We start from the raw sequence: 25910 nt of genomic DNA on the forward strand, positions 1-25910 counted from the left end.
TTGTATCTTGGTGGGGACCAAATGTTCGCACAAGGATAAGAATGTTTTGTGTGTGTGTGTGTGTGTCTGAGGGCATTAAAACCCCTGGCTTGGAACCGAAGCACAGCTAAAGTATAAGGTTTCGTTCTGAGGGAGAGAGAGAGCTGCGTTTGACCCGACTCGGCTTCGGTTTCCTCGTCTTTACCTCAGCTCTCTCATTTAGTGTTAAGCTACACGACACTATTTTTTTGCCTTATTCAAAGTTTATCTTGCCTTAATTACCTGAGCAAAACATCCCATAAGGAAATATTTATGGACTACACATGGACTTATTCCGTTCAGCAGTGGATGTCTCGAATAGCACTATTGTGTGACACGCTGAGGAGGAATGTGGCGGGACGGTGCGTGTGAAAGGAGCCATGCCGACTCTGTGGAAGCGTATCGTGTTCTCGGTAGGCTCCATACTGAGTATCGGCTCGGTGGTGCTCCTGATCGTGGCGCTCTCCACCGAGCGCTGGATCACTGCGACCATCCTGTGTCAGACTGGGGTTGATCTGGTGAACGCGTCGAAGCCGGAGCTCGAGCAGTTCACTGGAGATATTTACTACGGGCTCTTTCAAGGTGGCAAAACGCGGAAATGTGGTCTCGGCAGTCGTCGGTTCAAAATTTACAGTGAGGATTTTTTTTTTTTTAAGAATGCACAGTTTAATCTGAGCAGCTACCAGCTACCAAACTGGTAGACCATCTTTTTCAGCTGGTAGAAAGCTAGAAAGACAACAGGTTCTGAATTCCCACCAGTGTTGCCAACTCTGTTGGTAGAAGGTCACTAGAAGGCACCAGATTACATCATCAGCTACTTTGCATATTAATTGAAATGTTATGAAGATTTGCATATCGAAATGAAGACATTTAGAATAGAATGGAATAGAGTATTTTTTTAATCAGAGTAGATTAGAAGTAAGGAATAAAACTTTTATTTGGGCGTGGTGTTATAGGAAAATAATCGGGATGGTGTGATGTCACTTCCTGACTGGAAACAAAGTGGCTTATTTTCCTATAACAGAATATCCCGACGTATTTTATCTCTCTTATTCCACAGGAATTTGTCAACTATTACAATTTTTAATCAATTAATGAATGACACTTCATGCTTTGTAACCATCTATTAGTTTAATTTAGTTAAATAAAGTTATTTAGTTATTTCTTTATGGTTGTGGAACATCCACGAGATGGTGGATCATTTGGTCTATCATTTTAAGGACATCTATAAGACTTACACTGTATCATATTATAATATGTTATATGAGATATAACCTTGATTATAGACTGCCACTTTCCATCCTAGGTCATGGAGTACCCCTTGCCCTGGCCCCTGACGCAAATTTTAGCTTTCTCTGCTCTAAGACACATACATCAAATCAGGAAGGGTTTGTAAATTAACTTGTCAGTTGTGTTGGGAGCAAGGAAAACACTGGGGTATCATTTCTTTGGAGACATTTTAGAGTAAAGTGAAAATGAAAGTGGTGTTTGTGTATACTGATGTGTGTGTGTGTGTGTGTGTGTGTGTAATGATGGCCAAAAGTTTGTGGACACCAGAGCATTACATTCATGTGCTTGTTGAACATCATATTCCAGATTTAATCCCCCTTTGCTGTTATAATAACCTCCACTCTTCTGGGAAGGCTTTCCACTAGATTTTGGAGCATTGCTGTTGGTATTTGACCATTAATCCACAAGAGCATTCGTGAGGTCAGGCACTGATGTTGGGTGAGGAGGTCTGGGGTGCAGTCGGCTTTCCAATTCATCCCAAAGGTGTTCAGTGGGGTTGAGGTCAGGGCTTTGTGCAGGATACATGAGTTCTTCCTCTCCAACGTTCACAAACCATGTCTTCATAGAGCTTGCATTGTGCACAAGAGCATTGTCATGCTGGAAAAAGTCTGGGTTTCTTCATTTTCCCAGTGAAGGGGAATTGTAATGCATACATCATACAAAGACATTCTAGACAATTGTGTGCTTCCAACTTTGTGGCAACAGTTTTGGGAAGAACTACATATGGGCTTGATGGTCAGGTATCCACAAACCTTTGGCCATATAGTATATTATAACTAATAATGATTTTTTTTTTTAATGTATGCTCTTCTCTTTTCAGTTTTCCCAAAACTGATTAGGAAAGTCAACAGTGGTCTTCATATGATCATAATCTTCTTCCTCTTCTTCGCTATTGGCTTTGCACTGGTGAGTCTGGCGTTCTGCATTTACAATGCCAGAAAAGTGCCTTACCAGTCCATCAAAGGACCTTTAGGCCTCTACCTCTGGAACTTCATAGCAGGTAGGTTAGCAATAACTACCGAATAGTGTGTTATAGTGTGTTTCTTTATATAGGACATCTATAGTCAGGTCCATCAGTGATGACACCTTTGGTAATGAAGGGTTTAAATTAGCTTAATCTGTCGTGAGAGGTGTCTAACATTTAAATGAAGTCAATTTATTCTCAGAAAAAGAACCCAAAACGCAATTAGTACTGCATTTAGTACTTTGTGCATCCTCTCTTACCCAACATACCAGCTCTGAGTGTTCTCCTATAATGCTTGATGAGATTGGAGATTACGGAGCAAGCAATCTGAAACCACTCCTTAATCCAGGTCCACCAGTACCTATGTTTTCTCTTGTGCACTTTCTTTCACTCTTTCACTCACTCCACAGTTCACGTGACTGGGATGGGCATGTCAAAGGTTGGTTCTGTGAACCATTTTGGACATGTTTTGGATCATCATCGTGCAGTAAGATCCAACCCCAACCCTGTTGTAGCTTCTTGGTAGAAGCTGCCAGATTTTTTTTTTTTTTTTAAATCTCCTGGTACTTCATGGAGATTTTGATGCTGTGTATCCTAACATGGTTCCCAGAGTCTTTGGAGGAAGAACAAAGATTCCACCATACTTAACACCTGGGACTGGCTTATTTTCTGTATAACCATCCTTCTTTTTATGCCAAACCCAACTTAAGAAAGCTAGAAAGCTCTATTTTTGTCTCACCTGACCAGAACCCAGGTCCAGTAGTATCTTTGTGTGTCTAGATGAAAGAAAAGTTTTCCTCTGGCATACTTTCCAAATAGATTATTGGAATTTAGGTGGCATCTAATTATAGATTTGATTGGAGATTTGCAGATAAATCTCCAACCGTGATCCTCCTTACTGTGCATGGGGGCAAATACACTTGCATCCTCTTTCAGGCAGAATCATTAGAGCGCCAGTTTCAAACTTCTGAATTATTGCCCTAACAATGGACTAAATGGTGCATTTTCATAGCCATTTATGTCTCATTTCATTGGCGTATTCTCTAATCTTCCCCTAAAGGAATTTGGTTTCTGTGTCACCTTATATATGTACCCCTGTGAACTAGGAGGTCATTGATGACTAAACACTTAGGTGAAGAAGTAAATTAAAGTAAAATATACATGGGAATGTGCTTCAGTTATGTTTCGTTTTTGTTCATGAATATTGTTGGGGTGCCAATAATTATGAAACATGAGTTTTTTGGGGGTTTTTTTCTTGTATAAAACAATGGCTACTCAAAATCGTAAACAATCTCCCACTCTCTCTTCCTCAGCTCTGTTCTGTTCTCTTGGCTTTGCCTGTTTCATCGCAGCAGTTCGGTGTCATCGGTTAACAGAACGTGTGGCGAACTTTCATGAAAACCTGTTCCACCTCGTGGTTTTAGAAGAGAACCTGGGATTCTCGTTTTGGCTCTGTGTTGCCAGCACTGTCTCACATGGAGCCAATATTCTGGTGGTTGCTTCAAGCAAAATTCATCTGCCCAAAATACAGACCAAAAAACCAGAGGAACCTACTACAACAGGAGATGATTTACTGTACTGAAAAACACGACGGACTCAAACTTGAGTAGAAAGACGAGAAAAACACTGTCCTTTTTTTTTTTTTAAACAAATTAGCAGGAGTATTGGACTCTGTAAACCAATTGTCCTACACAAAATGTTGTATATTGTAGAAGAAAGTGTTTCTATGCTTATGTGTAACAACATCTGAGTCAACATGCTATTTATTTTTGATATTAATCTTACATCATTTTAATTATTTTTTTTTGTATATAGCATTGTCTTTACTCATCTAGGTTCATCTAAGAACTGCAGCAAAGTCTACACTTTCCAAGTCACTTTAATGTATTCACTTTGTAGCATTATAATGCAAAAATTGCAAAAAAATAAAAAATATTTATTTAAAAAAATATGTAACTCTTAAAATATGGACGATTCTGAATATATTTAATTTTATAATAAATTTTTTAAAAAATGTCCAGCTAACAGAGCATGTTCAGTGATGTCTTCAACAACAGGTTCTATAAAGGGTAAAAAAATTAATAAATAAATAAATAAAGGAGAAAAAAATAAAGGGGGGAAAAAAACCCTTGAAATGTTCTGAAAAAAATTAACATATCTGGAATGTTATTGTTCCTATAACGTAGCTGCAATATTTAGTCATAGGAACATTAACGCAAATCCCCTTGACAATATATTGAAGGTTTGAACCAAAATTTATTAGGATATAAAACATAAAACAGAACAGTGTACAATAATTAAGTTACTAAATCTGACACAAATCTGCATGTTTTGTTTTGCTCTTATGTTATAGATTAAGTTTTTTCAAATGAAATAGACATATTTTGATCTAAACAGAGGAATTTAATGATATGCTCTAATATTGAGCACATTTTGTGCCAAAAACAACACAAAATGAGAAGATATTATGAGGTTCTGTGTCATTTTTTCATTGTCCTATTACTTTCTCTTTTCATTTCTCATGTTTCCACTTCACCGTTTTCTATGATCCTTTGTTTACTCTTTGTTTTTTTTTTTAATTTGCCATTTCCCATTGATTTTTTCCTGATTACGTCATGTCCTATACAAACCACTGGAGAGAGTGCGGCACAGCACACTGTGCATTCTGGACACCTTTCCACAGTAGTATAACACTACAGTTGGCTGTAGAAGCATGAAAAAATGATTTTTCTTTCAGAATTTCTTTCAAAATTCTTCTTATAGTTAGCACAATAGCACTCAGTTCTCAATTTGAGTCAACTCGTGAGCTAATGTGCTAATGTAATGAGCAAAAGCATATCTGATCTGTGCAAAATCAACTTACAACTTACCATAATTATCCAATCAGTTGTCTTTATTGGGTAAATTATACATTGTTTATTTTTTAAAAAGTCACACGTTAGCTCAGAAAAACAAAAACAGTAGAACAAGCAAGTGGGAAAGCCAGAGAATGACAAAGACTAATATTTCTCATGAGATAAGAGCTATACTTGTTGATCATGTGATCGTGGAATGAGCATGAGGGAGGCTGGGGAGCAAATCCAGCCACATCTGAGCCACTACATTGTGGTTGGAATCATTAGAAGCATTCTAACTGAGAATAGGAAAACATTTGTAGTAGGGCAAATCGTCTTCTGGAGGATGGGTTTTGCCCCCCATCAAATGGGGGTCCCCTATCAACACCCCCCATCAAATGGGGGTGTTGGCCAAATCAGGAACGAGAGATCCAGACACACATCATATTCCACAATAGTATATTCCACTGTTGCCTTATCCACTGTTGATTGCATAATGAATTCTGCTGAACAGGGATTGAATAAGCATAAAGCATATCTACAGTTTCATGTGATAGAAGCTGTGTGTGGGGGAAAAAAACTCTCAGCAGTACGCAGATGAGTGCAACTGACATCATCAAGCACTTTTGCCTTTGCACTCAACCTGCATTAGCCCTGTATTTATCCTCTTCAGAGAAACTCCCTCAATGTGGTGACATTAAGTGACCCTGTCAAACTGCCCCATTCAAGCCCTTAGCTTGTAATTATTAATAATTAATGATAGTCCAGATTCCTTTTAGTGCCCTCTTGGGGATAAAGTTAATACAATTTTAAAATGTAATTAAATATATCATAAAAATGGCCCTTGTTTATCTCTCAGTCCGAGCTGGAGCTTTATCTCTTTAGCAAGAAGCTTTAAAACCAGCTTAGTGCCCTGGAGAAGGTTCTCATGGCGGCTAATCGCTCTCAGAGCCAGCCTTAGGGAAGGTAGTAAAGCTGAACGCAATTTAATTTTGTTTTTATTCTATTGTCCAGTGGATCATGCTGAGCTCCTCAGCAGTGCAGCTTTAGATCACACCTGGAAGGGAAATGGGGCAGGCGTGACTGAGCACATGCCCAGGATCCCTGACCACCAGGGGGCCCTCAAAGAACGTAGATTTGATATGAATGGTTACACAATTACGCTCAGTACACAGAAAATAATCCAATGAATGTAAAGTAACAGAATTGGAAATAAATTGGGCAATGTTTTTGGTGTGTGAACCTGAATTTGTAACCAATCAGGTTTTGACTGGAGCTAGATAAGTGGATGCGGGCGGGGAAAATGGATAACCATAAGCCGACACTAAGTGTTTCATTGAAAAGAAAACTTAAATAAAGGAAAGAGAAGCCCAAGAATGTTCATTTTCCCAAATGCGTCAGGTTAAAAGCTAACTCCGAACTAAAATATTCAGGTCTGGCCATTGAATCAGAGCTTGTTAAAGAGCTGGACTTTGGTGGATGATACTCCTAATGGATGTCTAATGTAATAATGCATGTGGGTTTATTTTTATTTATTTATTTTTTTGCATTGTGTTGGGTTGCATAGTGGGATCAGGGTCCAGGGTCCTTCCCAGGGGTCCAGAACTTCCTAATTCATCAAATGTTCAAAATGTCAGGACAATTTCTCCAACCTGAACACAAACGAGTGGAATAAACTGCCTCACTGCCTCAGATTCATAAACCTCTGGCTTATTATTCATCCTCAAGCATATTATTCAATAACTACCACGAATTATGTATTAACTACAGAGAAACTAGCAAGAAAGTTATATAGCTGAGAGTCAAACTGCCAATGCTTCCTTTTGAAGTCAAAACACCAGCATACACTGATCAGATCAGTTATAATATTTGCATTGTAACACACATTGCAGATCAACTTTATATCACAATCACGCCAAAAATGTATCAAAAAACAGTTTCAACTTGACGAGGGGATTTTTTAAGTTCTAATTGCGCATCGATTTAAGTGTAAAATAAGCAGTGCTCCAGCAGATGGAGCCCAAAGCCAGCAAAATGATCTTGCAGACTTCAGCCACCTGAAAGAGACACATTCTCATCAGCTCGGGTTTCACACAGAATGAATTAATCATATAGTAATGTATCTTAATTCATATTTTACTACAGGATATTGTATAAAGTGTTATGGATAGGTCCATATTTGCACACATGATCTTTGTAGTATTTTATCATTCTTTCTTTGCTGAAAATTGAGACAATCATCAAGGAAATTGTGATTATAATACTAACGTCCAGATTCATTTATATGACATTTGAATTCCTGTTGAATTCTCAAATCTGATTGGTCAGAAGGTGTTGATTATTTGGCTCTGAGAGTACAAGGCAAATGATCACAAGGCAGGTTTATACTAATGCACTCACTCTAATGCATTATGGTTTCTATAGTAACAAATTACATTGTTTATTTTGCGTTTTTGGAAGGAGTCTCCAGTGTCAGAGGTAAAGCTGTAACTTTAAGTTTTCCAGCACAGGAAAGTTGTCAGGATGGATGTGTTTTCTCAGTGACATGATATTTCTTTGGAATCTATAATCATAATCCTCAGTGCTTATATGTTTGTATGTATTCCTTGTCTTTGTTATATTGAATTGGACTTTGGTAAACTGTGGCTATTTGTACATGTTGATTGGCCTACATTATAATAAAATACAGCCCATAATATGTATGGGTGTGTGCATGTTTCCAATAGCTGGACCATTATCTTTCAGCCAGCTACGCCCTGCCTGAAGCCAAGACTCTCTTCCAAAGGAAGTCTTTAGTAAGTGCATTTTCTTCTTTAAGGTTTTCGACACCTCTACAAGTGTTGTTAATATATACTGAGCCCACTACAAAGATCAGTTTTCAAAAATTTCTCCAGCTAGTTGAAATAATTCTTCCTAATATACTGTGTGTCCAAAACATGGGTAGTTTTAAACCACTGTGTAGTTGACACAGCATGGTGGATTGATTTAGGGTTGGTTTAACCCCTACCAAGTGTGAAAGCAGCCCTACTTGATTAAAACCTGATAAATCAATATCATATCTATGTACTTTTTGAAATCATGACCAACATATATCAAATACAGGATTAGAATGAACTCCTGTGCTAAAAAATAATCTGCGATAATGCTACAAGGGAAAACTCGAGGTAATTTTTTAACCAGCTAGAAGCGAACTAATGTTAACTGTAAATATATTATGTAAGAATTGAAACAAATTTTTTAAATTGTCTTACAGAAAATCAGCCTCAAGCAAAGTTAGCTAGTGTACCTTTTGGCAGCAGGCTAACTATACATTAAAAAGTTATTTACTTTTAAATCTTAAGTTATTTCCAGATCTGGATCCTCAAGTTTTTTAGAGTGTAATAAATCTTAGGTCAATATTAGGTGCTGGTCATTAAGAGATGACAGTTTACACTGTGTTTATCCATGAGTTACTGTTAATTAAATTAACAATTAAATAAATCAAAATATAGAATATGCAAGGAATGGAGCATATTCATACACAGTATTCATACAGACTTTTAGAAGGATTAGAAGCATCAATATAAGTATCAAAAGAGTAAGGAAATGACGTTTAAGGAAATGAAATCAGGTCTTTGGTGTAGTTTGAAGTGTGTTGTGGTTTGAATGCCATGAGTTCCCTCTGTGGCCTACAGTGAATTTCATGTCTATGAGCCAGATATTACGCTTTTTGTGAAGTAAGTCATAATGGTGCTCATCTCAAGAGAGCCCATACTGAGGATTACTTTATCATAATGGACCTGGCCTAAAGGAATTTCCATTTATCTGTAAGTGTTCTGAAGTCTTAGGTCATATTTCTGCCGCAGGAACCTTTTCAGGAGCCGAGCAACTTTTCCAGGAGCTCAGCAACACATTTCCACCTGAAGGTCCTCATGTACAGTTCCTACATTTTAAATTCTGCTCAAATACTATTAGATATAAGCTAAGTTTCCAGTGATTTGGCCTTTCTAGGTGCTCACTGCCCCATTTAGCTCAATAGAGTTACACTATTATTGCACCTAGTGTTCAAAAATGGGAACTGCATCAAGTGCTAATAGAGGCCCATTGGGGCAAGAATCACGCTGCCCCATGCTCTCGCTGTGAATATTTTGAGTAGAGGAGGAGCAGTGCACAGGAGTGTTAATGACAGCGTTGCCAGGTTTATGGGTTTTTTTATGCCAAATGGGGTGCCAAGATCTTGTGTCATAACAAATAACTGAAATTAAATCTAATACATTTTTACAAGCAAAGGCAAAGTGTAAGTGCAGACAGTGTGTCTATGATATACAGTACCATTTCTATTATAAGGTAGTATATTGTAAAGATTAAGAGAGGAAAAGGATGATTATAAGTGGATAAAGTTCTTGCATCAGAAATGCATGTGCACCTTTGATCTCTGCAAAGGTTCAGGGAAAATAAGTGTAATAAAATGTGTTTCCATTATCGAATGCCCAAATGTTCGGGCTAGTTTCAGGTCTATTGTGTGGTTTTTGAGTAGTTCTGCTGGTGATTTTGCTGAATCCTGACAACCCTGACTAATGATATTAGCTCTTATGTGTGTGCCTTACACATTGTGATGGGAAACTCAACTGCTGTATATTTCAGGATATTAATAAAAAGGTGTAAAAGATCCTTTATTCTACTGAAACAATCATGTGACTGGTGGTTTTTTTCACTCATAATACTACACATGAAAAGACAGAAGCCTGTGCCTGAGGACTTGTTCTCTTTGGAGTAAGAGAACTGAAAAGATCTTCGGTATTGCGGCATATACGATCAGAAGTGCTTCCTAGAAGCAGAGCTATTCTTATGTGGCCAAAAAAAAAACAAGGACAGTACAGCCTTTGAGCTACACAAACCTGAGCCCTACTTCTTGAAAATGAGATCTTGTGCGTCAGTTTGAGAAACAGAACTAGCTACCAGTTCACATGACACCTAGTCCTACTTTTCTAATAGGCTCTGTGGTCTACAGTTAGCTGATATTCACAGTCACAGTTGAGACAGTAAATTACCATTGTGTCTCGTTGATTTCTGCACAATAGCCTCAGGCTCATGAATAAAACACATTCCTTGTACCATGTTGTACCATGTTGGTGGCATACATCAGGGCTCATGAATCTTCAGTGCACATCCATTTGCTGTTGCTGTTTCATCAGTAAGTGGGACATTTCAAGGAGGTTTCAGCAGTATGACCTGTTATAGTCAGATATCTATGCATCATAGCATTTGGGATTTGTCTGTTCCCACTGAGGGAGCGTAAATAATCCGTCCTGTCTACTTCGTATACTTCAATATGACAGCTTTAGAGACCCAGATCACTTCATGAGCCCTCCAAGGTAATGTGATCAGAAATGTATGAATTTCCAAACATAGGCTTAACTAGGTTTTTGTGTCACAGTCGGCTGAATAAGCTTCTCATTGTGCTTCTCATTCATCTCACCATGTGATCTGATCTTTTGTGTTTTCACACTCCATGTGAAAACCTCAGATGCTTATCAGGGTAGATGTTAGCTCGAGGGATCTGAGACAAACACTGCTCACCACTGTGGGTCTTTGTCATGGTTGTTCCACCCTTCTCTAACACAGATAGCAGTATATGAGCCAGGAGAAAGTCTATTCTTTGCATTCATTGTTCCTTGAATGTGAAAAAAAGGCCATAAACAAAAGGAGGACTGTTGTTTTTTATCTGGTGTTCTTTCATTCAGTCACTTTCAGTAACTGCTTTATCCTGGTCAGGGTTGCGGTGGACCTGGAGCCTATCCCAGGAACATTGGGTATGAGGCAGAAATACCTCATAGATGGGACACCAGTCCATCTCAGGACACCAAGAGTAATTTATCTTTGCCAGTCCACCTACTGGCATGTTTTTGGGAGAGAACGTGGCTTTCCCTGTCCTGCTCGAGGTCTTTGTGAAGGTCCAGTCCAAGGACTGGGTTGAAGACATCATCAATCAATCTGTCTCTTGACTGAATTGATGACATTGTCCATCTTGTCTCCTGCAGTTCCATCATCAAGGATGTCATGCCACCAGTCTGTGAGGAGGAACTCCTGGTGCCCAGCTCTGAAGCAAGTATACAATTGTATATTCCATCCAATTATATACTTTCTCTCCACCCCTGGATACTTACTCTCAACAAACGAGAGAAATGTTGCGCACTGAATGTGTAAACTCTTGAGACTGTTGTGTGTGAAAATCCCAGGAGATCAGCAGATCATCCATACCATGGTTAAAGTCAACCAGATCACATCTTTCCCCATTCTGATGTTTGATGTGAACCTGTATGTGTATGATCTGACCTGTATGTGTATAATTTTATGCATTGTGCTGCTGTAAACAGCCAGTAATGTTTACTGGCAGATTGCATGAATGTGCAGGTAACAGGTGTTCCTATTACATTTGGCGTATATCATCAGCTAAATGTACACACTGCCAGATTTGTAACACATCAGGCTTATTGCTCTTCAGTAATACTTACTTGTGGTTTGAAATTAATAGCACCAATAATGGAATGGAAGGGGAAAAAGCTTTTGAGCACCAGAGCTCACATCATCTGAATGCAGGAGATACAAACCTACTATTCATGTGATTAGCACATATTCTGTCTGATGATAACAGACATTAACTACAAACAAGTCCTATACTGCTAGCCGAGGTATAATTCTGTCTGGTGTAATATATAAAAATATCTAACGTGTTTTTGTTGGATATACCGCAGTGCTGTTGAATGATTTAAATTACAGAGAAATTGAAAAGTATAAAATTCTTAAGCTCCACCAACAAAGCAGTCAGTTAAATAAGAATAAATTTTACAAAATCAAATCCAGTGGTACAAGATATAATGTGTGCGTAATTAATTAATAGTAGAACTGTATATTGAACTGTACAGTATGGTATAAGAATTCTGGTAATAACAGTGAGCAGTCATGTAGAGTATAGCAGTAGCCTAGTGCAGTTAATGTCATGCTGAGGATGTTTAATTAGCATTTTTGGAAGGAGTCTCCAGTGTCAGTGCTTCACAACAGTCAGGGATAAAGCTGGAAATTTACCTTTCCTTTACAGTCTTAAGGAGTTTCTTTGTGGTTTCTTTGTAACATGAACAAAGGAAAAAAAACGTGTTTCAGAGACGTTCCAAAGCATTCAAATATAAGCGTAAAAATCATGTTTATAAGATGCTGTGGTATAAGAGTAATCAAACACTTTTTTAACTTCAGCGTTGTTGCCATATCACACCACACAGTCATTAATCCTTTTCCTATAACAGCGTGCTCCAAAGTGTTTCATTCCTTACAAAGATTTGCATTTTTGAGAATTGTGTTAATCTAAATATACTGTATATCATGGTAAGTCTTTGTATGTGTACTTTATGTAGAATGTTGCGTTAATACTCATTGTGCAACAATGCGTCCTGACACCAATGCCCACATACCCCTGCAGATGCCCTGATGGTTCAAAAAACCGTATAAATCATGTCAGCGTAATAGCATTGCATCTAGAGCACTACAGAGTGCAGATCCTCTTTAGCTGCTATGTCTGGCATCTTGATTAGATCTGTCTGGTCCATCTCAGAGCTCTGAAAGCAGGATTTGCTTTGGAAATGGGTATGTATGTGCATGTGCATGTGCATGTGTATGTGTGTGTGTGTGTGTGTGTGTGTGTGTATTTGTGTGGTCTTAGTTACAGTCCTGCTTGATATCATCCGTGGGTGAGATTAGACTCCAGATCCAGGCTGTAGGTACATCCCATGTCCAGGTTTTCTTCCAGCTGCAGAAGCTGAATGGGAGCTGCAGAAACACACATGCATACACACACACACACACACAGGAGCTGGTGTGGAGGAGAACAGAAACACACAGGTTAGTTGAGAGGTTACCTTACTACGTGCCAGGGGTATAGGTAATGCTCGCTTTCTATTATGACGATTTGTGTTGCATATAATTTATTCCTGTATACACCTGCATTGCTTCTCTGTCTATCAGTGGATGTAGCTATGAACTAATGGTTGGTGCTGTCGGTGTGAGGGATTGCTCTGCAGCTGTCCTGCATTGCTCAGACCTTGTGTGTGTGTGTGTGTGTGTGTGTGTGCGTGTGTGAGCGTGTAGGCAGCAAAGAATTAAGGTTGCTGGAAGGACAGGCACACACAGGCAGCTCTATATTCACTAACAATATTTATTTTACAGATTTATCCTTATTTATTTCTCATTACTTTTAACACTCTAATTGATCTTTCTTCTCACCATCATTTATCACCTCAGTTTCCTTTCATCTCCATCTCTGCACTGACACGTGCCATATTCTCTGTATTCTCTGATAATTGTGTATCACACTGTATATATAATTTATAGACAATCTATTCATGCTTGGTCAGGCAGCAGTACGCGGGTTCGTTGCCCCTCCCCCGTGTCCTGCTCCCACCACAGAATATGATAAGAGAAAATGTGAGTTAGCAGGATGACCGGTGTGTGTGTGTGTGTGTGTGTGTGAAATGAATGTTTGTGTTGACGGGCGTGATGGAGATGCTGTGTTACTCATTATCGCTTCCTCTCTCGCTCCATTTCTCTACTCCTACTGCATAAACTTCCATTTGTTTCCATGGCAACCCTTTTGATCGCACCCCTTTTTAACCTTCCCCTTCTCCCTGCTCCCCTTTTTTTCTCACTCACCTCTGCAGTGGTGACTGCAAAGGTGCTTGTGATGCTAAACATCTGTAATAATAATAATAATAGTAATAATAATAATAATAATAATAATAATAATAATAATAATAATAATAATAAATTGGTTAATGGTCAAAAAATTAAGTACTTTGTCAATATTTGGCTGAAGAAGCAACACTAAAAGTCACACTCACGACATATTACAAGGCTCTGTCAGGATAAAGATGCCAGATAGCACCTTATAATATTAAGATCACAGACTGCAGTCTTACTAAAGCAGCATAATTTGCTGTTATGTCTTATTATTAGGGGGCCAAGCACCAGAGATGAGTATCCACCCTATTGTTTGTAATTGCATATTTCTACTTCTTCTTCTTCTTATTATTATTATTCCATATGTGAATCTATGGCAGCCCATAGAACACTTTGCATGCTTTATATGAAATTTGGCACATTGATAGAGGACAGTCCCAGCTATCTACACAGCAATTTTGGTGTATGTCCCTGAAGCACTCTTGGGCCACCAATAGGGCAAATTTGGACATACGTTTGAAAAAACAAGTCTGCAATGCAACATCATCGAAACATGATTCCACTTACTTCTACTTTGTTTCATTTCTTCTCCTAGAAATTTTGGTCAAACATCACAAAATTTGAATCACAGCATTGTAAGACCAACCCAAACAAAACCTGTGTCTCAGATTTTTAATATGTGGAACAATTTGTCCGTAATGCACAAACAAGTTTGGTGAAATCCCCAAACAGGAAGTGAGGGCATGTCTTGGCAACAATGTGACACCAAACTTGACAACATGAGCTGATGTTAATAAAAAAGCTTAGATTTTATTTGCAGTGTGGGAGGGCTACTGAAAACAGGAAGTGAGGCAAAATCATATCAATGGCTATGGTTGCAAAGCGGTGGGGCCAGAAAGTGCTTGGCCCCTTAATAACTGTTTTCAGATCTATTTTTTTATTATTAGTGTTTGTGACAGAAAGGAATGAATGAAAGTTTCAGACTCTTAAAGTGCAACCCAAGTTCATCCAAGAACACAATAAACAGAAAGGTTCCTAAAGAGTGCTATTAGATATATAAAAAAAATGCATACACTGTCCTATTAAAATCTCATTTTGTCAATGACAGTTTCATACATTCATACAAAACATAGAAGAATATGTAATAAAAAGTGTGTAAAATTTAACAGGTAACATAGACTCACTGAGCACTTTATTAGAAACACCTGTACACCTACTCGTTCATGCAATTATCTGATCAGCCAATCATGTGGCAACAGTGTTATGCATAAAATCATGCAGATGCAGGCTAGCAGTTTCGGGTAATGTTCACATCAACCGTCAGAATAGCTGATGTGAACATTACCCAAAGCTACTGGCCAGCACCTACATGATTTTGTGCTTAACACTTTTGTGATCTCATTGATTTTGACCGTGACCTGATTATTGGTGCCAGATGGGCTGGTTTGAGTATTTCTATTACTACTGATCTCCTGGGATTTTCACACACAACAGTCTCTAGGCTTTACTCAGAATGGTGCAATAAAGAAAAAACATTCAAGGAGAGGCAGTTTTGCAGACAGAAATGCCTTGTTGATGAGAGAGAGATCAATGGAGAATGACCGGAGTGGTTCGAGTTGACAAAAAAGCTTCAGTAATTCAGATAACCAGTTTGTACAGTTGTGGTGAGCAGAAAAGCATCTCAGAATGCACAACATGTCGAACCTTGAAGGGGTTGGGCTACAACAGTAGAAGACCATGTCGGGTTCCAATTCTGTCAGCCAAGAACAGAAAGCCGAGGTTGTAGTAGGCACAGGCTCACCAAAATTGGACGCTTGAAGACTGGAAAACATGAATCTCGATTTCTGCTGATGCACACAGATGGTAGGGTCAGAATTTGGAGCCAAACAGCAGGAATCCATGGACTCAACCTGCCTTGTGTCAACAGTCCAGGCTGGTGGAGGTGGTGTAATGGTGTGATTAATGTTTTCTTGGCACTCTTTGGGCACGTTAATACCAATCAATCGTCACTTGAAAGCCATAGCCTATTTGAGGGATGTTGCTGACCATGGGCATCCCTTCATGGCCACAATTTACCCATCTTCTAATATCTATTTCCAGCATGATAATGCACCAAGTCACAAAGCAAAAGTCATCTCAAACTTGACTTTTCGTGTTTCATGAACATGACAATGAGTTCAATGTTCTTCAGTGGCCTTCCCAGTCACGGGATCTGAATCCAGTAGAACACCTTTGGGATGTGGTAGAACGGGAGATTCACAGCATGAAAGTACCCCTGAAAAATCTGCAGGAATTGCGTGATACGATCATGTCAACATGGACCGGAATCTCAAAGGAATGTTTCCAACATCTTGTGGAATCCACGCCACAAAGAATTGAGGCTGTTTTGAGAGCAAAAGGAGGGCTTACCCTGTATTAGTACAGTGTTCCTAATGCAGTTTTGTCAAAATGCCTTTGTTCTCTTTTCCACCTTACTAAAGATGGACAGTGGAATCATAGCATTTATCATGTGTCTAATCAAAAGACATAGACAGACCATTAAAACAAAGTTTACAGAAATGTTAGCAATCTTTGGTGCGTAGCATGCTAATTGAAATTTAAATGCTCGTTTAACATTGATGCGTTATCTGTTTCGATATTGCATGTAGTGCTGTTCTTTTGCTAATGAATTCATTTCAGATTGTAATTACTGTGAGCTGGAACAAGAGACTGCAGTTTTTTAATGGACCTTTTACGATATAATATCTGATGCAGTGCTCCACTGACATATCGACCCGATCAGCCTCTTAGCTTTGAGCTGCTTTTGACCTTGAATCTCATTAAGCACCATTTTAACACCCCAGCTGCCGCGAATGTAATCAGAGCTACGCAAATTCAATAACAATACACTATTATTTATGTCGGGCTTCTCGTTAGGCCAAAGGCACGCATTTTTACAATGAGTCAGATTGGTCAGAAGAGGTTGATTAATTTTATATAACAGCACAAATCTGACAGCTGTAATTCAAATCACAGGTTCATATTAATATGCTCGTTTTAATACGCTATTGTTTCTATAGTAACAATTTATAGGGATTTGTATGGTAAATGGTTGATGTAATAAGAATCAGAATTTTTTTGCAGGAGGATTTCCACACAAATAAAATTTGTATTCATGAAAATCTAGTTAATTCAGAATAATGTACATATCCTACTATAAGTCTGGAGTTTGTGTAAATTTACATTTAAGGAGACTCACTAATGTGAACCTCAACTGACTGCCTGACTGACTGCAATTTAATTTTTAATGAATATGTTTTGAAACGCATTTGTTTAATATTAGTGACTTGACAGACAGCGATTAAGACAAGTAAGACTAGCCGTTTAATTAGGGCAAAAGTAATGGCACCTTAGTGTGTGTCTATGGTAGCCAACACACTGCAATTCCTGAGGAAGACTTAGCACACAGCATGCTTAGGAAGCGCTCTTTCACCATTTAGTCGTCATTTTGTCGTTTTCTGCTCTCTGTGAGTCACTAATTGTAAATCAGCATGCTTGAAATGTATCAGCTTACGCCTGCGAGCACAAAGAAAATCAATGTTACCACTTTCTAAATGTGGCGAGAATTTTTTTGTTCAGTTTGGCCTTCGAAAACATTAACACACAAAGATTGATAACTGAAGCCCAATGAATGGATTAAAAACATGTTCTTTAACAAAGAAAAATTGTGAATGTAAGAAGATGCTTATTTAACATTTATGGAAGGAGTCTCCAGTGTCAGCTTGTTGTAACACTCGTTATGTTTTCTGCCACTGAATGGTGTTAATAGTTACTCCACTTTGCGTCAGGCCACATAACACCACGCCGTCATTCATTATTTTCCTATAACAGCACATCCCCAAGTGTTTATTCCTGACACGGCAGTTTTGTGGGAGAGACCCACGTTGGATGGACTGTACTTTTTGGGAAAACCGAACATTTTGAATTGAGTAAGAGTGTCAGATTGTCTAATAGAGAAAGGAATACCTAGTGGTGAGGTGCTGTGTTTAAGTCATTAAACCTATGGAGGATTGCTGGGAGGATAGCGAGCAGTTGTCCGAGGCAGGATGGCTGGAGGGATAGCCATCAGAAAACTATAGAAGCACTGTATCCTGCAGGATTCCCCTTCAGTATTTCATAATAAAGGCAATATTCATGTGGATTGAAACAGATTAGCAGTATTATACCATGCTTTAACAGTAACATGGTGGTTATTTTTTAATGAGGCACGGCCACAAATTAATATATTGAGGCCATGAGTCAACATTTACTATGTTGTGACCACTAATTGTGTAACTTGAGCCCAGGACTTTATTGAATCCATGGCCTCCAGTTAATTATTTGGCGAGAATGAGTGAAAAAAGCAAAAATGACTTAAAAATTGATTAAGATGACACGGGCTAATGGTATCATTGTCGTAATGCCAGTGACTCCATTATGTCTTTATGCATCTTTCCAAGATTGAGGTTCCTGCAGCCACAATGATCAAATTCAATTGATTCCTCTGTCTCACTCATTTAAAAAATGTGTGTATATATATATATATAGATAGATAGATATACAGTAGTTTCCATGAGTTAAGTACTTTGTGGCCATGAACTAGATCTTGAGAAGCATTCATGGCCACACCTTATTAAAAATAAATTACCACCATGTCAGCATTTTTCGTACCGTGAAGTAAAATCAGGGGACCGTACACACATTTCAATGAAGCGGTCTAATTACACAGACTGACACAAACGCTGAACAAGTGCTTTGTCTGGCAGACTGCTGTGTAGAGATTGATAGCATTAAGATAACATTATGCTGCTTTGCCGTTACAGCTTCCTGACACCGATTCATTTGGATTTTGTAATGTCTGCTGCTATTTCTTTGGGTAATGAAGGAGAAAAGATCTGTTCTTGCTCTTGCTGAATCTTGCCTACTTATTACTGAAGCATATAAATGCTGATAGCAAAGATTGTGAGAACAGATTGTTGAAATTGTTTGCTGATCAGTGATGTCTGTTTTTAAGGCTGAACTGACTGTATTTAATGTGTGGCGTTATATAGAATGAAATATAATCATGAATTTAAAAATAGCTGGTCAGCTGATAAACAGGAAAGAGGTTTAACTCTTAATGGAGCTGGGTGACATATGTTCACACAATTAGATAAGACTAGAATTTTTTTTTTTGTAATAGAGTCTTTATAACACATTTATAAGCAGTGCAAAAACCTTTAAGAAAGCCGTGCTGAAGAATTAATATTAATTAAATTAAGACCATAAAAAAACATACCCAAAGAGCAAAGTCCTCTTTCCTGGGTCAGCAAATTTAAAGTGACATTTAATAGCTACAGAGTGCTGACACTGGAGACTCCTTCCAGAAATGCGAAACAAACAACTCAAATCCGTGCACCATATAAGACCTGGCGTAATTAGCAGTTACTACAGAAGTGATAATATATTAAAATGAGCGCATTAGCATAAACCTGTGATTTGCCTCAACACCTTCTGACCAATCAGAAACGAGAATTCACCAGCACTGTGCTAATAAGTAATAAGTAATAATAATGCTAATAATAATGATACTCTCTTTTTCATGTAATGCTAAAGCAATATACTTAATAAAAACTTTGTCAGCTCATCTCATGGGTTTTGACATACGCCGTACATTAATCTTCCAGTATTGCTTCATAAAATATTTATGCAATGCTCGTGAGTATGTTGTGGTCCAGTGGTCCAGTGCAGATGCACTTCAGATAAAATGTAAAAATAAAATTTTGCATCTGTTCTCTCCAAAAAATATATATATATATATAAAATAGAGCTTACTTTCAGTAATCTGTGCTTACCTAACATACCATGGTGACTCAGTCCACTGCAGAGCTCAATGCAGTCCTCTGAATTAGATAATACATCTGCATTGGTGACTAGACGAGCGATATATTTCACTGAAATTCAGCAAGACGCTGAGTACTTTTGTGTATTCTGAGTCTGAGGCAGATATGAGAAAGCATTTAGAGAAAGCGGTTCAGGGTTAGACTACAATATACATCATTCCAGGCCTGCCGAATCAATAAGCAGCCACTGAAATTCAAGCCGCATCCTGCAAAATAGTTACTTTATACAGAACAAATGGAGCTGCAGTGATAATGTAATTTAGATTTAATTCAGTAATTAAAGATCGCTTTCAAGAATAGATCAGTGATGCACAGGTTAGTCGGAAATCGGTCGGAAAACAAAACCAGGCACAAAAGAAGCAACTTTTGTAGCATGTGTGTGTAAGGCGTGTACGTGTGCTTTCGGTTTGTAGACAGATTGGACGTTTTTCTGTATTCAGAAGCGAGTCTGCAGTCACTGAAAACATTAACATGCCAGAAGGATCCATGGACGTGTGTACAGTCTGAGATGAGAGATGTGAGAAATGAGAATAATCAAAAGAGAGAGAGAGAGAATGATCAGAATGTCCATGAAAGGGTTTTCAGTATTATTATTATTATTATTATTATTATTATTATTATTATTATAACTGATGAATAGGAATATCAGGATGTAACAAATGCCTGAATACTGATTTTTTTTATACTGGTTTCAGTCAGTGTACTTCAAGTACAGATATGAGTAGATCACCGTGACAGACCCTCTTAGACAATTAAAGATCATGAATTCTTTTAACAAATCTTTACTACTAAAGTGTAATGGGGGCAGCACAGCGGCATAGTACGTAACATTTCTCTTTCTCATGTTGTTCCCGTGTTTATGGGCTTGCTCTGGGTTCTCTGGTTTCTTCTCACTGTCCAAAAACATGCAGGAAGGCAAATTGGCTACAATAAATTGCCCCTGTGTGTGAATGGTGTCTTGATTGGGGTCCTATCCGGGGTGAATTCTCTCACCTTGTGCCCATTTTTGCAAATGCTACTGAATATGAAGTTATCATTAAGTCCAGATTGTACTGACACATAGGCAAATAATGTTGGATACACACACACATACACACACAACTTTTGCCTTGTCGGGATCTTTAGAGTGTGATTTATTTTTTGCATTTTGGAATGGACAGACCATGAACAGATTATCCTTCAGCACTGAAGAATAACATTGAACAGAATTACTATTACTTACGTAATGAGATTGCTACGCTTTATATCTTGACCCCTTTGTTTCTTCACGCCCTGCAGAACCTGGTCACATTGATTGCTCGGGATTGATCGGGAAGGCTTCATAGACTGCCAGTCTCCTGTGCAGTTTAACCGCATCACATCTCTGAAAGCAGCTTTCTCGCTCATCACTTGCTCCACCAGGGCAACCTGGTCAAGCCCAACTGCGTGTGCTTCACCTCTCACCGTCTCGCCAATGTCAACCGCCACTCAACCCTGGCACCTGAACGGAGGTAAATAACAGGTTCACCCAATAATTTAAAAAAATAATAAATTATTATCTGATGAGCTTCATCAGGTCTGAAGACATTTTAACCCAAATCCAGACACTTTCACTTATTACTACTAGAGCATGTATAATCCCTAGTGCTTAAAATGCAGTTTAAATTTATAACTTGGCATACAAGAAATACATAACTGTGGCATTTGCATGTGCTGACATGAGCATTTTAAAATGTCAGCTCAGTCCAAGCTGAAAGGCCATTTAAAAAAAAAAACACCAGGAGAAATATCTGCTTTCTCACCATTGGAGCATTTGGACTGAAGCCTTTGACTCAATCTGTGCTTTCAGAGCATTAACCTTCCTTAGGAAAGCACAGAACATTGATTATTAACTGCAGGGCTCATTTTGTGTCCACGGTGCTGTTGAATACTCGATTCTCATTGGTCAGTAGGTGTTGATTAATTCTCTATAACAGCAGCTCTGGCAGTAATTTATGTGCTCTTTCGAATATGTTATTGTTTCTATAGTAACAACTCATTCACAGGGACTTGTATGGCAGATGCACCACATGAAGTGATTTAATATGTGTAATTGTTGATATGTTGAAATTTTAGAGGAAAATCTGTAACTTTATGTGTTCTGACACAGCGACGTCGTTAGGACATTGCAATTTGTGCTTTCTAAAGAAGAAGGCAAACTGCATTTATTTGCAGTTTATTATTATTCCAGCTGCTATAGCATAAGTGATAACTGGAAATAACTTGTTTTGCAGAGGTTTTGTGGAAGAATAAAACATTTTAAAACTGGAAAAATGCTGTTATTGGAAAATAGTCAACTCTGGGGTGGTAACAGTAACTGCACTTCATGTGCAGTTGACGTTTTTTTATGTAAAATGCCCGATGTGTTAATAAGACATGATTTTTTTTTCTAGGTGTTGGTTTCCCATTCAATGAGGAGAGAGTCATGTCAGGTGGGGTGAACAGGAATTCAGCAATAATCGGAGGTAGGAAGTATTCAAACTTATCTTGTCTTTCATAGAGAGCGGCAAAGTTTCACCCTTACGTCCACATCACCTGATATTCCCTTCTTGATTTAGGCATTATTGCTGTGGTGATCTTCACCATCCTGTGCACTCTGGTGTTCCTGATTCGTTACATGATTCGCCACAAGAGAACGCACCACACAAATGAGTCCAAAGAGGATGAGCACTCCGAATCAGCTGACACGGCTATCATCAGCACTGAGCCCAATTTCACCGAGACCATCGACGAAAGCAAGAAGGAATGGTTCATCTAACAGAATGGGGACATACATTACTTAAATAAGGATCAATACATACCCCCCTCCCATCTCTCTCCCTACTGTATGCGTACCTGTCTGTCTCTCTCTCTCTCCCCCTCTCTGTCTCTCTGTCTTTCCCTGTCCAGGAGTCCAGCTTCAATGTTTTCTAAAAGTGCAGCTGTTTACTGTATGCATGATACAGCCAATGGGGGTGGGCAAGAACCAAGACCACAATGGGATCGATGACTGAAGGTCTGGCCGTCTTCTGATTCAGTTCTTATGGGGAAAATATGGAGCCTGAAGATTAGATGAGTGGGAATGTCAGACTGAAAAAAAGCACCCTCTTTGCTGGAACTAATCCAAATCTTCTCTGACCTCGTTAGACCTCTAGCTACAAAATCAAATCCAGAGGCCAGCTTTAGCTGTGGTTGGATTTAGAAACGTGCTGTTGAGATTGACGGAAACAGCACTACAATAATGAACTATATCAGCGATGTGTTCATGATCTATGCCAGCCAAACATCCCTAAGCAGCAATGGTGGAGATAAAGAGCCTTACAACTAGAGCAGTGCAGGAGGAATTAGCTGAGGGTGCCATTAAGAATGTGGCTAAATCTGACCAACAAAAGCACAACATTAAATACAGCTTCCCATAAAGAAATGATAAACTACCACTCTCAGCTGAATCTCTTAGTCCATTTACACTGATATAGAGCTGTCACTTTTTTTAAACCATCAGTTTATGAGCAGGGCCATTACATAATCAGATATATACATTCACTAATGCAAAGTTAAACCTAATAATAACTGGGGAGGGTTTTACAAGATTTACCTCGGATTGAAAATACACAATTAGTTTGTTGTCAACAACAATTCACTACAGATATGCATTTTTATTACTTGTATTACTTTTCTGATGGATATTTTAGACCAAAATATTATTCTTTTTTTTTCCAAAAAGAAAATGATATATGGCACAAAACACTAAAGGCTTATGGCACATGAGCAAAAGTAATGCATAAGATCCCAGTATTGTTTTTGTTTTTTTTTGGTATTTTCATTCTATATGTGCAGTCTATTCCATTCTATTGTGCAGTCTAGTCTTACAAATATATACAAGAGTATATAAACTGTATTAAATTATTTGTTTCCAAGACATGATAAAAGCCAAATTCCAAATAAGTTATAAGTAGCATTTTTGGGGTTTCCCGTGTGGAGTTCATGTTGCTGCTCGCCGGCCGGTTAGCTCAGTTGGTTAGAGCGTGGTGCTAATAACGCCAAGGTCGCGGGTTCGATCCCCGTACGGGCCACTGAGAATTTTCCACTATTATCGCTTGCCTGTCTGTGAACAATACCTTACGACAAGCCACAAGAAACAACTGACTGCTGCATATAATGCGTACACTCTTATTTACTGGTCATCTGAAAACACCTGTGCTGGAAATACAGACATTAATTGTGCTGCTTACCTTATGTCTCCTTCAAGTGAGTTTTCTACTATCTGAAAATCCTTAAATCCTTTCAACTATTGCTAGCTGTAATATCTGGGTCCTGTGCAAAAGCAGTCTCTAGCCTCTTTTCCGTTTCTCGAAAATGCAACCTTTTCAGTCTACTGCATTTAAGAGCCTCCTCCACTGATAGGGGCCCCGGGTAGTCAGTTCCACTTTTCTTTCTCCAATGATGACCCTGTTAATGGGTAAGAAAACAACAGCAAAAAATATTCTATCAAACATTCAAACTGGCTTAGTCATTATGCCCTCAACCCTGACCAGTTTATCAGTCTCTCCTGAAGAAAAGCATCCTCACGACATGATGCCACCACCACCATGCTTCACTGTGTGGATGGTGTCTTCAGGATGAGTGAGAACCTGAGAACCCTTTTCCACGTTTGCTGAGTTTCCAGCATGCCTTTTTCCGGAATGGATTTTAAATGTACTAATTTTTGCTGATTGCATTACATACACATGCTGTTTAAAGTTATTCTAAAGTTACTTTTTATGGCATTGCGGCGAGTTTGATGTGCTCTTACCGGCCGGTTAGCTCAGTTGGTTAGAGCGTGGTGCTAATAACGCCAAGGTCGCGGGTTCGATCCCCGTACGGGCCAGCAGTTTTTTCCACTATGGCAGGTTGCCTGCATGTGAACAATGCTGTACAACAAGCCACAAGAAAACAACTGGCTGCTGCACAGGACGTTAAGAGGGAAAAGCTAAGGTGGACACCCTTAGTTATTGGTCAGCTGGAAATAAACGTTTTAATGCTGCTACTTCCCGGATGTCTCTGTCAAGCAAGTTTTATACCATCTGAGTTAAATTCTCTCAGCTATTGCTAGCCATCAGACAGTTTTGTGCTAGGAACATTACTATGTTGCATGCCAGTAATATCTGGGTCCTGTGCAAACGCAGTCTATGGCCTCTTTTCCATTTCTTGAGTTTTGTTCTTATTTGCTGTGAACTCAACTAGTAAATCTTTTAGATTGTGAATGCCACACCCACGTTTGCGCCACTCCACCCATGTTGTGCAAATTTATGGTCATGAAAATAATGACTGAAGAAAAAAAGCAACATCCAAGCTGTGATATATGTGGATGCCAATTTTGCCAGCTCATATTCTGTGGAAAAGGGCAGAACACGTCCAGATACAGTAGCCATTGCAAATACAGTCAAAATGTTTGACTCGCTGTTTGTATTCTTTGTGTGTCTGTTGTGTGTTTTTTTTGTTTGTTTGTTTTTTTTTGTAATCAACATATAAAATGCTGTAATAGTACTGATATACAGTAAGTTGGAGCAATGATATATCTACCTTTGTATGTACAGTCTTGAATATCTCATCTTCCCTGTCCCTATTTTGTCAAGACAAATTAAAAAAAAAAAGGCCCAATGGGACAAACTGCAAAAAGTTACTGCAGAGTTACACAAAATTATAGTAAGAAGTACACACTGAGACTGGAACAAATGCACGTCTGTTCTCTCCATCCCCTTTCCTTGGCTTTTCTAAATGGATACTCAAGCACAACATCTCAATGAGGAATTGTTTCATGGGTCAGAATTTCAAACCCTGAAAAGAGACACATTAAGTCATTGTTACTCATGAATTCAGCATAGAATAAAGCAAAGGATTTTGCTTTTTTGCTTTGCTTTTAATCAATTCTTTTAAATATCATGAAGTAATTCTCTATTTTTTTTCTTTGCTGTTAATGGTGGCATTATTAGCCACTAACCTGACCATTCAGTTTTGAATATACACTTGTATATAATCAGAATCATTGGAACAATGCATTTCTGTAAATAAAGCTCATTTGTACAACTCACCAGCAAGAACTTCTCTATTTTAAAATAAACCAAGGTTTTTTCTGAAACAGAACAGTTGACACACATTTACACTGAGATTAGAAACAAAAAAAGGGGAAAAAAATTTCCAATAAAAGATCAAGGTAGAACT

At 38.5% G+C, this 25910-nt stretch overlaps 2 protein-coding genes and 2 non-coding genes across 6 annotated transcripts; all 4 read left to right on the forward strand.

The window, feature by feature from the left end:
• The first annotated feature begins 106 nt into the window (after nt 1–106).
• clrn2 (clarin 2) lies at nt 107–4130 on the forward strand. Its single transcript, XM_026943249.3, has 3 exons — nt 107–651; nt 2129–2308; nt 3586–4130. The coding sequence occupies exons 1-3, from the start codon at nt 399–401 to the stop codon at nt 3852–3854; spliced, it is 702 nt and encodes a 233-aa protein (XP_026799050.1). The 5' UTR covers nt 107–398; the 3' UTR covers nt 3855–4130.
• Nucleotides 4131–7855: 3725 nt separating this feature from the next.
• Nucleotides 7856–25779, forward strand: LOC113544239 (contactin-associated protein-like 2). 3 transcript variants are annotated; one of them, XM_026942929.3, is made up of 4 exons: nt 7856–7901; nt 20991–21202; nt 22124–22195; nt 22289–25779. In XM_026942929.3, exons 2-4 carry the CDS (start codon nt 21166–21168, stop codon nt 22486–22488), a joined length of 309 nt encoding a protein of 102 aa, XP_026798730.1. In that variant the 5' UTR covers nt 7856–7901; nt 20991–21165; the 3' UTR covers nt 22489–25779. The 3 variants fall into 3 exon arrangements, with proteins under 3 accessions (XP_026798730.1, XP_034156952.1, XP_026798731.1); XM_034301061.2 differs by lacking the exon at nt 7856–7901 and adding an exon at nt 12600–12723; XM_026942930.3 differs by lacking the exon at nt 7856–7901 and adding an exon at nt 12831–12978.
• trnai-aau (transfer RNA isoleucine (anticodon AAU)) lies at nt 23709–23782 on the forward strand. Its single transcript has one exon. It is a non-coding gene; the product is annotated as a tRNA-Ile (tRNA).
• trnai-aau (transfer RNA isoleucine (anticodon AAU)) lies at nt 24503–24576 on the forward strand. The gene has a single exon. It is a non-coding gene; the product is annotated as a tRNA-Ile (tRNA).
• Nucleotides 25780–25910: the final 131 nt, after the last annotated feature.

This window comes from Pangasianodon hypophthalmus, chromosome 28 (assembly GCF_027358585.1).
Source record: "Pangasianodon hypophthalmus isolate fPanHyp1 chromosome 28, fPanHyp1.pri, whole genome shotgun sequence".
NCBI classification, from domain to species: Eukaryota; Metazoa; Chordata; class Actinopteri; order Siluriformes; family Pangasiidae; genus Pangasianodon; species Pangasianodon hypophthalmus.